This window comes from Physeter macrocephalus, chromosome 4, assembly GCF_002837175.3.
Source record: "Physeter macrocephalus isolate SW-GA chromosome 4, ASM283717v5, whole genome shotgun sequence".
Lineage (NCBI taxonomy): Eukaryota > Metazoa > Chordata > Mammalia > Artiodactyla > Physeteridae > Physeter > Physeter macrocephalus.
In genome coordinates, this window is record NC_041217.1 from 87,124,264 (window position 1) to 87,141,203 (window position 16,940).

General features: G+C 50.3%; 1 protein-coding gene across 1 annotated transcript in view; it reads right to left on the reverse strand.

The window, feature by feature from the left end:
* SLC6A17 (solute carrier family 6 member 17) overlaps window positions 1–16,940 on the reverse strand; it is a 47,074-nt gene that overhangs the window by 7,624 nt on the left and 22,510 nt on the right. Inside the window, exons 5-6 of the mRNA XM_007106485.3 lie at window positions 16,544–16,725; window positions 14,735–14,845 (exon numbers count right to left, since the gene is read on the reverse strand). Coding sequence (XP_007106547.1) covers window positions 14,735–14,845; window positions 16,544–16,725 — 293 coding nt within the window. The remainder of the gene's footprint in view (window positions 1–14,734; window positions 14,846–16,543; window positions 16,726–16,940) is intronic.

Consider the following 16,940-nt stretch of genomic DNA (forward strand, 5'->3'; position numbering starts at 1 on the left):
CTCAAACCATGAAAAAAGATACCAACCTCTCCCTCCTGCCCACCCAAACTCCCTTTTCCAAAAAAGAAAAAAACCCTAAGTTCATTCATATACATACACAGGCCCCAGATCACAGAAGAATCACCCCCAACCCACCTAGCTTGAAGCACAGAACCCAGACACTTCCTGGAAAGGGGAGCCCCTACCTGACCTGTCCATCTGCCCTCAGACCCAGCAGGAGCCAGGACCTCCACAATATCTAGATGGCTTGGGGCAATTTCTAAACGCTTTTCATATCTGTTTTCCTTTTACTGTTCGTTCCTCAATGCAGGGACTAGGGCTTGGGCCCAGCATAGGGTTTTAGAGTCAGAAAGACCCAGGTCTAAGTCCGACTCCCTCTTTAATTGGCTGAGAAAGCTTAGGCAAGTGATAGTGCCTGTTTTATGAGCCTCTGTTTTCTCATCTGAGAAATGGGAATAATAATAGAGTCTCCCTCCAAAAATGATTGTGAGGACCAAATGTACAGTCTCAAGTAATGCCTGGCGCATAGGAATATTTAATCCTGACAAAACGCCTCTGACCTGGTCAGGACAGAGGTGGGTTTTGGGTTTTTTGGGGTTTTTCTGTTTGGTTTTTTTGGTGGGGGAAGGAATTGTTATTCACATTTAGAAAGAGTAAACTAAGACCCAAAGGTGAAATAACTCACTCAAAGTACCGGAGCCAGCCAGCTGGGGCAGAGGAGTTACTAAAACACAGATCCGTCTGACATCGGGCCATGGCGCCCTCCTAGCACCATCTCCTGACTCAGCTGGTCTGCCGCTATACTCCTCAGACCACTTTCCCTTTGGACCTTTGCTGCTGAGGTGGACCCAAGTGACTTCATTCCAAACAGATGAGGGAGGCAAAAGGAGCAAACTAGAGAATCTACTCCCCCTGTGGGCACAAGCCCCAAGTGGTCCTGGCCCGGTTGCCCCTTGCTGCGTGCCTATAAGAGAGTCTGTTCCTTGTGTGCTACAGTAAAGTGATGGGCTTAGGGTCCATCCAGCTCTAATATTTCAGTCCTAACATCTAGGACAGAGGCCCACCATCTCAGCAGCTTCCCAGGCGTGTCTGAGCACCAGAAGTCACTGCCCAGCTGAGAAGGAGTTGGCAAGCTTGGAGGCTGGCAGAGAGATGGGCTAGGGGAGGAGGAGGAGGGAGATGGTAGTCGAGCCCTTGGGCTTTGGACACAAATGGAGGACTGCCTGGTCGCTAGTATGTGCATTCCAGGGGAGATGACAGTTCCTCAGTCCACACAAAATAGGTAAAGCCATCTTTGGCCCAAGAAAGCCCCGAGCCCAGACCTTAAGGAGCCAAGAGCCCCTTGTCATTCATGAGGAGGTGACACCCTCCCACCCCCTCCCCCTCGCGGTACACTCAACAGCTGTAACGTGTGTGGGCTCCCTGAGGATACGACATGCAGCCATTCATCCATCAAACCCTGAGCACCCACTGTGGGCCTGGCCTGGTACTGGGTGGTGGGGAACCACGGGGAGCAAATAGCAGGCAAGGTCCCAGCTCTCGTGGAGCCGACATTCTAGTTGGAGAGAAGGACATTGGTCAAATGACCCCATAAATAGATGCTAAGTTGCAAAAGTGACAAGGGCTGGGAAAGCCAGGTACCTAATGCTGGGAGAACCTGTGATAGGGGGATTTGAGTGAGTCAAGAGGTCAGGGAAGGCTTCCAGAGGAAGGGATCTTTGAGCTGCCCTCGCTAAAGGGAGGGAAGAGCATTCAGGTAGAGGGAACAGTGTGTGCAGAGGCCCTGAGGGGGGACGGAGGAGGACTCCCTCCTCACACGGGGAGCTATGTGTGTAGGGAAGCGGTGAGGACAAGGCAGGCGTGGCACAGGCGAGTCTGGGAGAATCAAAGGAGTCACAGCAAAGGCCCGTAAGGATCCTTGTCTTGATCCTAAAAAAGCACTTAACCAGGGAAAGCACTAAGGGGTGTGTAGGAGGAGGGAAACAATCGGATGGGCATTTCTTAAAGAAACCAGTGGATGCAGCAGATCTGCGAGGAAACACATCCTGGGATTCAGGTGGGAGGTCATGGTGGCGTTGCCTAGGGTCAGGGTGGTGAAGACAGAGAGGGTATAGCAGGAAAAAACAAGTCTACCTTAGTGACGGACTGGAGATGGGGGGCGCCGGAAGGGGAGATGCCAGGGTGACGGCCACAGCTCTGGCCTGCACACCTGAGTGGGTGGATGTGGAAACAGCGGAAGAGGGGCCGGTGTCGATGGGGTTAGAACAGGGAAGATCAAAACATCCCGTCTAGAAATGCTGAGTTTAATGCGTCCTGAAGATATCTACAAGGAGATGTCAAGCCGGTAGTTCGACAAATGAGTTTGGATTTTCGAGGAGAGCGCTGAGCCGGAGGTATAATGTGTACGTAGCAGGTGTACAGGCAGTGATTGCCCTGAGGCTGTGGGTAGAGTGAGAAGAGGCAAGAGCCTGGGGCCAAGTCAACATCTGCAAGTTTAAAGCAGGGAAGAGGGTCTTACAGGGAGGGAGAGGAGCAAGCAGCAGTGGAGGCTGGAGGAAAAGCAGGAGAGGGCTGGGTCACGGAGGCCATGGGAAGAAAGCCCGCTGGGGAGGAGCGGGGACCCCTGCTATGGAGTGGAAGATGCTACAGCCACGAGGTCATGGGTGAGCTTAGTTGGAGCTGAACAGGGAGCAATGGGGCCCGAAGACAGAGAGGGATGAGGAGAGTTGAGAAGCAGAGGGGAAGAAATGGTGGACACTCTGGAGAAGCTAGGCTTGGAATGAAAGACAGGGCAATATAGGGGGGAGGCTACGAAATCTGGAGGGATGCTTTTTGATTTGTTGTCTCGTTTTTGTTTTTAATGCAGTGACTTGACGATACCTAAAGCTGATGGAGGGCAGGAGACCTAGAGGAGGGAAGAGGAGCTGTCTTCCATAGGGGACCCTTGAGCTGCTCACCTGGGAGACGAGAGAAGGACAGGATGGGGCAGCTGTGGGCAGGGCTGTATACATATTCTGTTTCTGTCTCCGCCATCTAAGGGAGTTTTCGTCTTGGTGGCTTCTGTTTTCCCCATAAAGCAGGAGGCAAAATCATCTGTTGGGGGTAAGGTGCACTGGGAGGAGAGGTCAGAAGGTTCAGACAGTGGAAGGGGTTTAAAATGTTCACCATGGAACACAGGAGAGAAAGACGGCTAGAGAAATGGCGCAGGGTCATCCCACACTGTTGAGGGCCCGCTGCTCTTGCAGTGTCATCTTCTTTACAAAAGTGGTACGGACCTGCATCTCCTCATCTAAAAGCCTTGGGACCAGACTGGTTTTGGAAACCAGGCTTTGTTTCCAATCTTATTTTAGAAAGGTAATACGGTGCATATGCCACATAATTACATAACACCCCCCATGGGGTCTGGGGCAGCACCCTGTAATCAGACACATTAGTATTTCTGCAGCAGAATATGAATATTCACGCCAAGTGAATCGATAAAGACTATAAGTAGTCTCACATCTGTTCAGGTCGTTTTGCCGCCAAATGAGTTCTGGGAGAAAGAAAAACATTTTTTCTTGTTTTTCAGGGATATTTGGATTTTGGCATTGTGCATAAAGAAATAGGGGCCTATACATGCTCCTAATAGAAATCTGGAGATTATTTTAAAAGGGAGAACAAAATAATTATAGTTCTACTGGGAAAGGACTTCTGTACCTCCCTTCTCCTGGGTGTGTTTTTGTGTTTTTTAAAATGATCCTCTCAGAAGGTTCCAGAAATGGGTGGATTACTTATGTCTGGAAGGCGTGCTGGTATTCACTGAAGTTCACGGATGTCAGTCATGACAGCCCTACCAATCCACTGGAATCTCAGGCTAGAAACCTGGACCTAGTGGGAGGGCTCTGGGTAGTTTGGAGAGTTCCAACTAGGAGGAAGCACAAGATTTTGTAAAAGAGGGCCGGTTGAAACGGACATAGCTCTGGCAACGTCGTTTGCATGTTGAAACATCTTTAATGGTTCCCCACTGCCTGCTGGAAAATCTTTTTCCATTCTGTGTTCTGAAAATCCTAACCACTCTTCAAAAGCACCGTGGTCTTATACTTCTGGCCTTTGCCCAGGCTGTTCCCTCTGCCTGGAATTCCCTTCCACCTACTCACTTTCTGGTGAACTCCTATTTAGTTCTCAAAACCCAGCACAAATATCACCTGCTCTTTGAAGCTTTTCCTGACTGCCTCTGGCAGAGCTACTCGTGGTCCCTGGACTTTCACAGTTCTTGTCAATACCCGCATTTCAGGTTTATGTGTCTGTCTTCCTTTCCACACTTGGTGCTTGTTAGGGGTGGAGCACATCTCCTGTTCACCTTTGTGTGAGCAGTGCCTGGCACATAGCAGAGAAGGAAACAGTGGGGGGCAAGACAGAGACAGACAAAGGCTGACCTGTGTCCTCGAGGTGAGCTGAGCAGGAAGGACCAGACCAGGGGCTATGAAGTTGTATAAGCCTTTTTGTGCTAAGATGCAGTCTTCTCAGACAGGAAGATCCTTAGGACTTTAAACTTCTACCTTCTAAAGCAAGTCTATTTTAATGCTGGCTTCCTTTCCATCTCCTTTCCTTCTCTTCTCTCCTCTCTCTCTCTCTCTCTTTCTCATTTTGAAGTAATTATTTCCTTTTTGATCTATGTCAGTCATTACCAAAGTTTTTACAAAAAGGTCAGGGCCGTTTATGAGACTCAAAGACATGTCATCATTAGGGTTTTCACCACTTCCTAAGCCTAAAACTAAGATGTGGATAAATTCCTAAGCCCAGGCACCATCAGGGCCAATTTCATAAATGGAGGCGGCCAATTTCATAAATGGAGGCGGCCACTTCAGGGAGGACACCATAATCCCAAACTGTGCCATCAGCATAGCTGATAGCTATAGGGTCAGCATAGCTGACCCTATAGCATGAGGGATTTCTCAGAGGACAGGGTAGGGTTGTCTTACATGCAATGATTTTGGACGGAAACAAAAACTGTTTTTTGTTTGTATGTTAAGATAGTATTTAATTGCTGTTATTTTTAAGAATTGTGGAACATTGATTACAAAATGTATAAAAGTGGAGAGGATAGTGTTATGAACCCCCATGTACCCATCCCCCAGCTTCAACAATTATCAACACATGGCTCATCTTGCTTCCTCTATATCCCCACCCTTCCCCCCCCGCCCACCTCTAGATTATTTTGAAGTAAGTTGGTGGATCCAAATCTGACATTAATAAGCCCGCAGGAAAGCAGCTGAGAGGGCCAAAGCTTGGCCTTTGTGTGAGTGGTCCCTGGGCATCCCCGCTTCCAGCCTGCAGTGTGGAGGGGCACTCTTGCTGGTGGAGAGGACCAGAAGCCCAGTGCACATCTGGGGGTAAGGAGAGTCAGGCACCTTCAGGACTGAATGCCTGTGTTCCTTGAATTTAAAGGGGCTCTTTGAGGATTTCATGGATGATAGCGCCTGATCTCAACAAGGTCCTGATCATAGTGTCAACAGAGGATGAACCCAAGACCAGACCTCAGGAAACCCAATGTCCTTTCTGGACATCAGGATGTGACCGCAAGAAGAGAGGTGGGAAACGGGCTTTCCCCACTGAAAACAAGGCTCAAACCTGCCTCAGGGTGCCCACCCTGAAACAGAGCAATGGCTTCCTGCCATTCCCTTGGCACACGGCTGAGTCACTTCCTCACGCGGGGAGCAAGGTGTTCCACGGCATTTGACTCAGCAGCATGAAGATGCTTTTTGAATCGACAAGCAGCTGCTGAGCTCTAGCCCGTACTGGTGCATGACAGGAGCGTACGCTGCCCTTGCTTCTCAGCACAGAGAGGCCCGCAGACACCAGATGGCACTGGGGCACCTGGTTCCTACTGCCCAAGAGCAGTGTCACCTTCACGACGGAGAAGAAAAATAGCTAATGCTCACCATGCACTCCCTGCACCCCGAGACAGTCCTATATGCTCTCCTGACGATGCGGTGAGGGAGCTGCCGTGGTTCACCCCATCTTGCAGCTGAGGAAACTGAGGCCCCGAGAGGCCAAGGAACTTGTCCTCCCACGACTGAGTGATGAGCTGGGATCTGAGCCAGACTGTCCAGCTCCAGAGCCCACCTCTGGGAACAAGGCTGGGCTGCCCTCACCACCCTGCTCAGAAGCCTTACGCTAGTTGCGGGGGTCACGGAGTTCTTCCACTAACCGCTACACCTGGGCCTTTGCAGGGACCCCACTTCTCCTCTCTGAGGGTGAACGCACACCCCTGACCCTGCAGCCTGTCCTCACCGGGCAGGACCACTCGCTCGTCTAGACCCCAGAGGCCGCAAAGAAGATGCCCGCAGCTCCCACGTGGCTCAGGTTGTGCCAGGCCCCGCCCCCGAAAAGCTGGTGTGGCTTCCATCTTACTGATTATAGGTAACGCGGTTACGTGGTTTAAAACTCAAAAGGCATAAAATGGTCTCCTTTTTCTTACCCCTGTATTCCAGATACTCAGTTCCTCTTCCCTAGATGTAACCACAGTACCAGTCTCTTGCCTACCCTTCCAGTGATATTTTATGTGTATACCAGCAATATAGATATATGCACGCACACACACACACACACACGTCACACACATGCATATCTACGTGTGTGTGTATTCCTCCCTGTTTCTTCCCTACTGTCCACCAGAGATGTCGCCCCCAGCCTTAACACTTCCTCATCCTGCTGAGTTGGGAACCCACAGGGTTCCGGGGCTCCTGGTAAGATGCCCACCCTGCCCCTGCCCACTCATAGCCTCGTCCCCACAGTTGGCTTAAGGGACCACCAGGCCAGGTCCTCGGTCCCAGGGCCCGGTTTAGCTCCGCTGCTGCAAGATGTCCACGACTCCAGGGTCATCCTACATCTGGCCTTCATCCCGGGAGGGCCAGGTCTGTCCCCTGCTCTGACTCAAGCCTCTGCGCCACCGCCCACAACTGCCTGCACCCTACCACTGGGCCCTGTTATCAGCACAATCCCCCATTACTACAACGCATCTCTGGATGTTCTCTTCACCTTCTTGCCGTGACTCAGCAGCTCTCCATCCTGGCTACACATTAGAATCACCTGGGGAGCTCTACTGCCATCTGGACACCACACCCAGCGATCCTGATAAACGAGTCCGATTGCTTTTTCCTGGTCGTTAGGGGAGCCTGATGTGCAGGGAAGGGCTGAGCAAGGGGCCCTGAGGCCGAGGCGGACCCTGCAGCCTCTCCGGGGGAAGGCTGTTTTCTTGCACACTTAGGAGCACTGGGCCTGGGTGGACAGGGTGCTGTCCGCTCTCCGGGCCGCTCCCCACATTCCACAGCACACTGTTACTCCTCCCAACACTACTGAGTGATTTCAATATCTCCATCAAGGTCCCCTCCAACAATCTGCCTCTGGGTCCCTTTTCCTCCTCCCTTCTGAGACAGGAGCAAAGGGGGCAGGGCACAACCTTTAGAAGAATGACAGAGCTGTTGAGGATACAACAAAAACCGGTTAGAACGGATTAGGCCCAAGATGGCGGAAGATTCGACTTCCAGTGGACTTTGAGCCTCATGATACGTTCATGTAATAGATTAGCTACATGACACACCCACAGGCGCCAGGACAGTGCCCAGGCCAAGCATAAAAGGCCAAAAGGTGGGTGATGGCCCAGTTCCTGGAAATCCCCGCCCCTTTCCCAAAATAGTTGGAATAATCCCCCCACACATTAGCCTATGAAATTACCAAGCCCATAAAAACTACCCACCCCACCCCTCAGGGCCTCCTGAGACCCATTGTGTATCTCAGTAAACCTGCTTTCACTTTTCACTTGAATTCTTTCCTGCGTGAAGTCAAGGACCCTCCCTTGGCAGCCCATCCCAGGGACTCACCCGAGACCTGGGCCATGACCTTCCTCTCAGGCCCCATTTTCCTACAACACTTCCAGTACTCTTTGTCTTCCCCCACTCCTGTGCTCATGCCATGGCCTTTGTCATGACTACTAGCTGTGCTCCAATTAAACCTCAGTTTTTAAGGGTCCCATACTCCAAATCACCCCATCTTTCCAGCTCGCCTCTAGTATCTAAACTCTAAAAATTCTTCAGCCCTGCTGGGACCTCCAATTCTTTGGCCTACCTCCATTTCACTGCCTCTCACCCTGTCTGTATCCTAACTTGCCTTCGTCACTGGCTTGGTCAATGTCCATCCTTCTCGTCACTCCTTGCTTACACTCTCATCTCCCCTGCCATCTCTCCATTGTCACCACTTGATAAGCTCCTGACCCTGGTGATGACCTACCCCCCATCTACTCTGGGCCTGCCCCCAAGCAGCAAGCATAGCTGGACACAACACACACCTTGGGCCCAGGACACATGGGACCTTGAACTAATTATTTAACTTCTCTGTGTTTCAGTTTCCCCATGTGGAAAACGGTGATAATAATACTACTTCTAGAATTGTCATGAGTTTAAATGAGTTAATATACATAAGGTGCCTCACACAGTAAGCACTGACTTCTGGAAAGCATGTGATTGTTCTAAGTGTCTCACTGATTGTGAGAACAGCCTGCCTTCAGAGGTGGTAAAATATGAAAAACTGTCCACCGTGGAACTGGAACCACGCTGGCTGCCTTCCCTGCTCCCCCCACCCCTAACCTCCAGCTCCTGCCCCCTCCACTCCCGTGTGCAGGCATCCCCATCTCGTACACAATTACGTCACACTCACCCCTCCTTAGGCCTCCAACCCCTCCCCCACCATCCCTACTCTCAGCGGATGACCTTGCTGCCTACTTCACAGAGAAAAATGACCCAGTGAGAAGAGAGCTCCCACAGTGAGAATATCCTTGCCACCGCTTCTCAGCTGCCAACATCTGTGCCACAGGCTGGCCCATCCCTCCTGCTCCTACGGGGACAGTGTGTGCTCCAAGCTAAGACCAACTCTTCCACCTGGGCACTGGGTCCCATCTCTCCTGCTTATTCAAGGACTTTGCTTCCCTCCTCTCCTATAGCATCAATTTCCCTCTCTTTTTTGGATTTTTTAAAAAAGTGTACAGTTCAATGGTTTTTAGTAATACACAGAGTTGCACAACATTCCCACAATCAATTTTGGAACATCTTTATCACCCCAAAACGAAAGCCCATACCGTTAACTGTTACTCCCCATTTCTCCCCCAACCTCCCCACAAGCGACCACTAATCTGTTTTCTGTCTCTACAGAATCACCTATTCTGGACATTTTATATAAACAGAATCACACAATATATGGTCTTTTGTGACCGGCTTCTTTCCCTCAGCATAATGTCTTCAAGGACGAATTCATCCATATTGTAGCATGTACTTCATTCCTTTGTATGGCCAGCTAATATTCCATCGTATGAACATACTACCTTTTATTTTTCCATTCATCAGTTGATGGACATTTGAGTTGTATCTACTTTTGGCTATTATGAACAATGCTGCTATGAACACTTGCGCACAAATTTTTGAACCTATGTTTTCAGTTCTCTTGGATATGCGCCTAGGAGTGGAGTCGCTGGGTCATACACTAACTTTGTGTAACCTTTTCAGCGACTGTGAGACTGTTCCAAAGCGGCTGCACCATTTTACATTCCCACCAGCAATGTACGATGGATTATTTTTATCATCATATAAAATTCTTAAATAACACCTTTGATCCCATGGTCCTCTCTGGTTACCACCCCATTTCCGGTTCCTCTGCTCCCCTTACAGCAAAACTCCTGAAAATCAGTGGTCTTTATGACTTGCCTCCAGTTCCTCCCCTCCCATTTTCCCTTGAACCCACTGTTACTAGACTTTGTCCCCAGCATGCCACCAAAACAGCTCTTGTTGAGGTGCCAGTGACCCCCGTGCTACCAAGCACATTGGCCATTTCTCAGTCCTCATCACCTGACTTCTCGGCAGCTTTAGACTTGGCTGACCATTCCCTCCTTCTTAGAGCACTTTCTCCACTTGGCCTCTGGGATGGGCCTCTCTATCTCTCTCTCTACCTCTCTCATTTCTCCTCCGCCCTCATTGACGATCTCTCCCCCAACCTCTAAACACTGGGACCCCACAACCACCTACTCAGCATCTCCACTTGGATATCTCTTAGATGTTTTAGACCCGCCATGTTCAAAACAGTACTCTTGGTGTTCCTCACCAAACCTGCTCCCCTCAACCACATCCTCCTGGTTGCTCAGGCAAAAGGCCTTGCAGTCATCCTCATCACCCCCTCTCTCACATCTCACATCCAATCCAGCAGCAAATCCTGTTGACTCTGCTTTCTGAATATAGCCTCAATCTGACCACTTCTCATCACTTCCATTGACATCACCTGGGCTCCAGCCAGTCACCTCCCACCTGGATGAATTCTAGCACCTGGATGGAGGCTTCTCCCTAGTCTACCCTTGCTCCCTCAGATTCTCAATGGCAACCAGAGCGATCCTCGGAAGACGGAAGTCAGATCATGTCAATCCTCTGCTCAGAACTGTCCAATGGCCCCCATTTCACCCCAAGGAAACACCAGAGTCCTTACCTGGCCTACAGGACCCTCCTGGTCTGGCTCCCCATTGGCCCCATGGCCACAGGTCCTATCTTTCTCCCCTCCCACTCCAGCCACAACAGCCTCTTTGAGAATGACAGACACGTACAAACTTAAGGGCTCTTCATTTATCATTCTCTCCGTTTAGGATGGGATGTGCTACTTCCAAATATCCATATGGCCTGCCCCCTCACCTCCATCGAGTCTTCACTCAAATATCACTTTCTCGGGGAGGCCTTCCTTGAGCACACTAGCGAAGCAACACTCTCCCCAGTGCCCCGAATCCTTCTTTCTCTGCTTTATTTTTCTCCTTAGCAGCACCATCCAACAACTCCTTTGTCTTACATTATCTGTCTCCTTTTACTAAAATATAAGCTCCAACAGGGCCAGGAAGCTTATCTGCTTTGTTCACTGCTGGATCCCAGAACCCACAACAGTGCCAGAACATAACAGGAATTCAATGAACCTTTATTGAATGAAGAAATAAATAAACGATGGTCATTCAGGTTGCTTTCACTCTTTTGCTACTAAAACAAATACTTCAATGACCAATATTACGCACAGATCATTTTGTTTGTGGGTGAGTACATCTGTAGGACAAATACCTAGAAGTGGAATTGCTGGGCCAAGGGACGTGAACAGTTGCAATTTTGACAAATATTCCCTGGAGGTTTTGGCGGTTACAAAATCTACCATAATCCATTTTAGATTGAGCAAATCACATGGTTAGTTGTAATGGCACCCCATAGTGACTCAGGTTTTTAACTGGATGGAAAGAATAATCCAGAAAGAAGTAGCCCAAGGAATTCAAGAAGTTTGTTAGCCATTAACATGAGCTACCGTCCCATCAGAAGTGCTAGCGGGTCATCATGGTATCCTGGCCACACTGCACTCATCACACTTAATAACTGCTTGAAGGCATGGACTGAGAGCCCAGGTCCTCTAGCTTGGATTATTTCTGATGTTGGAAGACTTTATAGCAGGGGGCATCTTCCTGGTTATTCAGCATACCCATGGAGGGCCTATGCTTCTTTCAGGTGGATTCTGAGATGCCCTGGCCAAAAATCTGCTTGGACTGTCCCATGGCTGCCAAATGGCCAGACCCCTGGTGATGTCATTTACGTTGTGGTCGATATGAATGGAGCAGTGCACAGGCTGGGCAGCTGTGTGCAGTGACCCTGGCACTCTACAGCACTATACTAGAGCCAGGACTTGAAATGGCTCCCGGGTTCCTCATATCTCACCAATCCCAGGCTGAAACAGTCCCAGCTCTGCAACAGTAGCTTGCCATGTATGGACAGTCAGACATTTGTGTCTGAAAGTGGGTCCACACTTTTTGCAGATGACTTGGAAGGATTTGTAAACAGGAACTTCACCCCAGCCATCACCACTGGGCCTCACCTGCCTAAAACAAATGGTGACACAGGCTGTGAAGGAGATCCCTGATAGAGGGGTTTGGCCCCTGAAGCCCTCAAGCCTCCCCTTCCCTGCTCAATACATCCCTCCAGGGTCAAGGGCAGGAGCTGCCCCATGGCACTGCTCAGTGGACAAGGTCTCAAGATGGGCCCCATAGGCTCTATCCATACCTGAAGGTCACAAGAGCTAGATGGACCAGGGACCAAACCTGCTGGTTCTTGGTGACCTGGCTCCTCTAGGGTCTTCTGGATTTAATCTAAGTTTCACCTCATGAAGACTCGGGGCCTCTGCAAATGCTAAAGTGGAACCACACTGTTTCCTGAACAACCAGGAAAAGCTTTGGGAAAGGAGCACCCCTGTTATTCAAAGTGTACATCAACCTTTTTGCATCCACCTGATTGGCAAAAATTGCAGTGTAATACACGTGGAGCAACTGGGACTCTCATATACAACTGGTGGGAGTGTTAATATCGATAGATGCAACCACTTTGGAGAGCAACTCGGCCAACACCTAGTAAAACTGAAGACACATACCCTTTAAGATGACAATTCCACTCCAAAACATATACGCCCGAGAGAAACGTGTGCACATGAAGACCTGTGTCATAATGTTTATTAGCATTATTAGCAATGGTGAGAACTGGACACAACTTAAATGACCATCAACTAGAGAATGAATAAATAAATTTTAGTTTAGTGCCACAGTGGAATACAATACAGCCATGAAAATGGATGCACTAGAGCTCCATATATCAATAAAGCTAAAATCTCAAAAAAGAGTGTTTAGCAAAAATAAAAACAAGTTGCAGAAGGTTGCATATAATACAAAAAAAGATTAAAAGTATGCACATAATGCTATATCTTGTTTAAGTATACACATATATGTATTACAAAATTTTAAAAATGTATTAGCAGGTTAAACCCCAAATTCAAGATAGTGGTTATTTTAGGGAAGGGAAGGGAATGGGATGAGGGCCGGCTACACAGGCACTTTTATGACACCTGTAATATTTTATTTCTTAAGAATGTTTATTATATTATTATATGTGTGTTTATATGTCTGAGATGTTTCACTTAAAAAAATGTTTTAAAGAGTGTCTGAATCAGAAGGGGAGCAGTATTATGTGTGCTGGGACTGGCAACTGATCTTATGAATCGGTTCCACTGGCTTCTGAGTTAAGTACCAGGCTCTCTTAGCACCACCCAGGGGACCATTTGGAGACCTGTGTGAATCTCCATGTTTATTAACATCTCCAGAGTATATAATTTTCTCATAAAGCTCAATAAAGTATAACAGAAAGACTCAAGTGAACACATTAGACTGATCACGGTTCTAGAAATACAGTTGAATTCATTCATAAAAACCATCGGCTTTCGTCTCACGCTGTTTTCCCCCAAAGAAACCAGGTTTGCATTTTTCTCTTCTTTGTCAGACAGCACATGTTCACAACAACCCTACCCCAGCCAAGTGGCTCGGTAGTCACACTCATGCCTCAGGAGATTCACTAAGTGCTCCATAGAGCGGACCTCTGTGCTTGTTCACGTAGAAACCTCGGATGTTACATCCAAGAACGCTGAGGGCCCATTATGCTCTGTCCAGTGGATATGGAGGGGTCTGTGCCCTGCCCATTGCTACCCACCTCCCCCACCCCCAAACATCAGGAGATGTTTGCGGCTGCAGAGCAGGGGAATTGGGAGGGAACGGGAATTTCAAACCCCACTAGATCTGGATTCTTCTCCCTGTGCCATTTGTATGAACTTTCTGTGTAAGCATTAATGTGTGTGTGTACGGGTGTGTGTGTGTGTGTGTGTGCGCGCACACATGAGTGAGATGGCACTACTGAGGGACAGTGTTGAGGGCCTTAAGCTGGCCTGGCAGGGTTCTGACCCTATGCCTGTGGACTGGAGCCTCACCAGGCCCCTGATGTTGCTTACTGATCAGCTGGCATTTGGAGGTGAACTTCCCAGCCTGCCTGCTGGGGCGACTAATGTACTTTGCTTAGGGTTACATGGAAGGGCATGCCGTTTCTGCATCTGAAATTCTCTTATTCCTCAGTGGACTGGCTCATGCCGGCTGTGCCCAGTGGTCTGGAGGGCAACAGAGAGGCAGGGCCACCTGGTGGGCAGAGACCATGCTTAGGAAACTGGCTGTTTCCATCTTCCTAAGGAGTATAGGTGTCCACCTTTAGGACACCATGCACCATGGTCCTGCTCATCCCTCACTGGGCTACTGGGAAGATCTAATGAGAGACGTCGATAGCTTTGGTAAGGGTAAAATCTCTATCCACGTGGTCTTTTATCTTTAATAAGATAGTAACCTCATTCCCCTGATTGGGATACAAGTTGGGATTCCCAGGGAGCTTTCTTCTCTTAGGCATCTCCTTGGTTCCTGCTGTCACAGATCCATTCAATGAAACCTTGCCCTGCCCCCCACACCCGAGCTAAAACTGACTTCACACCATGGCCCCAAGCGCGCCCAGTGCTTTTCCACACTCTTGCTCCTACAGTTCCTTAGAGTGCAACGTCCTACTGCCGCCCACTGAAATCCTATCTGCTCCCTGAGGCTCGTTTCAGATATCATCTCCTCCCTGAAGCTTCTTCTGATTTCACCCATACTGATGTGGTGTCCCTGCCCTGTCCCTCTCCTTGGAACCACGCGGGCAGGGCCCACGCCCGCTTCCCTGGTGCCTCCCTCCAGCGCCCACCACAGTGCACGCCACACAGCACGTCCTCAGGCAGTGTTAAACTGCGTGAAGCAGACGAGGCCCAGAAGAGCTGTCCATGTTCCTGGGGAGCCCGAGACCCTTACCTTGGGAGTGAACATGTGTAGGATGCCGTCGACGGCCCCCCGCAGCAGCAGCCCCCGGACCAGGAAGCAGGCCAGCACCACGTAGGGAAAGAGGGAGCTGAAATACATCACCTGCAGAGAGGACAGGGACCCACTGTGGGCCAGAGCCCCTACTGCAGCTGGCATCCGCCTCCCTGCTCGCAGCTGGGGTACACGCGCCTCCTCTGATGGCAGCAGAAAACAGAGCCCCGGGACCCCTGGGCACGGGGCCAAACCCACTGCACGTCTGGCATGGAGCCAAGGCAGAAGCAGCCACACAGACAAGCTGGAGTCAGCACGGCTGTGCCTGAGGCTTGTTTTCTCCTTTCAAGGGCTGGTGGGGCTGGGCTCGCAGCCTCCGCGCCCCCAAGGGCCGCCAAGGGGGCGAGGAACCCTTTGCTCTCCCCTCTGCATTTTTTCATATCTCATGCCTGCTTTTCTGTCCCTGACTCCAGTGGACCCCCTAAGGATCTCCCCTGTCCTTAGAGCTCCTTTGACAGAAGGCATCCAGGAGGTTATAGGCACGGCTCCCAAGCAAAAGCATCAGAAGAAGGTCCTGCCTCTTGCGATTATAAATTAAATGCTACTTTCTAGCACATGCATTTCTTGAACATTTCTATATCTCCATGGGCCTGGCACAGAGCGTCCCACAAAGGAGATGCTTACAAAACGTTTGCTGCACTGAAACAAACCAAGAAGGCTGCTCAGGGAGGATGGTGTAAAGGTTAAAAGCACGCATGTCCAGAGCTAGACCACCTGAGTTCTGATCCTGACTACCATTTTCCAACCACATGACCTTGAGCTATTTATTTAACCTCGGGGTGCCTCCATTTCCTCATCTATAAAGTGGGTAAAATAACTCCTAATTCCTAAGATTGTTGTGGCCCAAATGCACTCATACATGTGGCAATGCCTGATCAGTGCCACGAAGTGCCAGCTATGATTTTGGCCTTTGGAGATGGAAGAGGTGGTGGCTGAGACCACGCTACCTTTCCAGGGCTTAGCTTCCCTGCTCATCAAATCCACCAAAGAGCCTGGAGCCTCAGACAGACAGCCAGCCAGGATTCTAGTTCCAGCCCTGGGGCTGACTGGCTGCCTGATCTCAGGTGAGATATTTCCCCCCACCTCTGGAACCTCAGTTTCTTCGTCTGTAAAATGGGTGGATTGGGCTATAGGATCTCTAACATCTTTTCCAGCCCTGGCAGTCCACGAATACTGACACACGACAAAGAAGAAAGTGCCCTTATTTGAAGGGAATCTGACCTACTGGGAGAAGGTGTGGGGGGGGCTTGGCTGGTCTGCACCCTCAGAGGCCCCCAAAGCCCCCTTCACTCACAGCACCCACTCGTTCACAGAGCCCATTAGTTGTAGATACATTGAGCTGTTGGTTTTCACCAAAAATTGCTGAGCAGGCTCTTCTAGGGCTCTTGCTAGGGAAGCTGAAGGGCTAGGGTCTAAGCGAATGTCCTAGCTCAGTACTCCCGGTTTTCCTTCTCTTTGAAGTCTGTGGGAGCAACCCGGAGTTTTGTGAGCATGGAGGCAGCTGGGGTCAAGGCAGTGATTTTCCACAAGCCCATCCCTGGCGGGCTGTCCACAGGGAACAATACTGTGGCTATGATGCTCCCATCACCTCCTCAGAGGCCTGGGTCCTCATCCTGAGCCATCCAGAGGCCAAGCCCACCCAAAGAGCCCTGCAGGGGCGACCCAGAGTTCTCCACCCCTGCCTTCCATACTTTTCTGCGGCACCCCCTCCCCCATGTAGGTGTGGGTGCCCCCCCCCCCACCGCTCACCTTCCCCGAGGACTGGATGCCCTTGACGACGGCCATGCCCACGATGCTCCAGGCCACGAGGAGGCACAGGGTCATCTTCCAGTTGAGGCCCCCACTCTCTGAGATGGAGTTGGAGATGTCCAATGCCTCTCGGTACCAGAAGTAGGTAGTGGCCGAGCTCTTCTCACACTCTGGCTCCACCACTGAAACGGCAGCAAAGGCCACAGGGCCTCGGTGGAGGGGCCCGTGGGACCACCTCCTCCACTTGACCCCCACCCAGGGCAGCTGAGCAGCAGGGAAGAATGCTATTGTTCTGGGTTAGCCAGGATCTGGCAGACCCTGAGGACTCCTGGGCTCCCAAGGGGCCTGGGAGGCTTCAGGATACGCTGATCTGACTGAATTCCCACCCATGTCACCC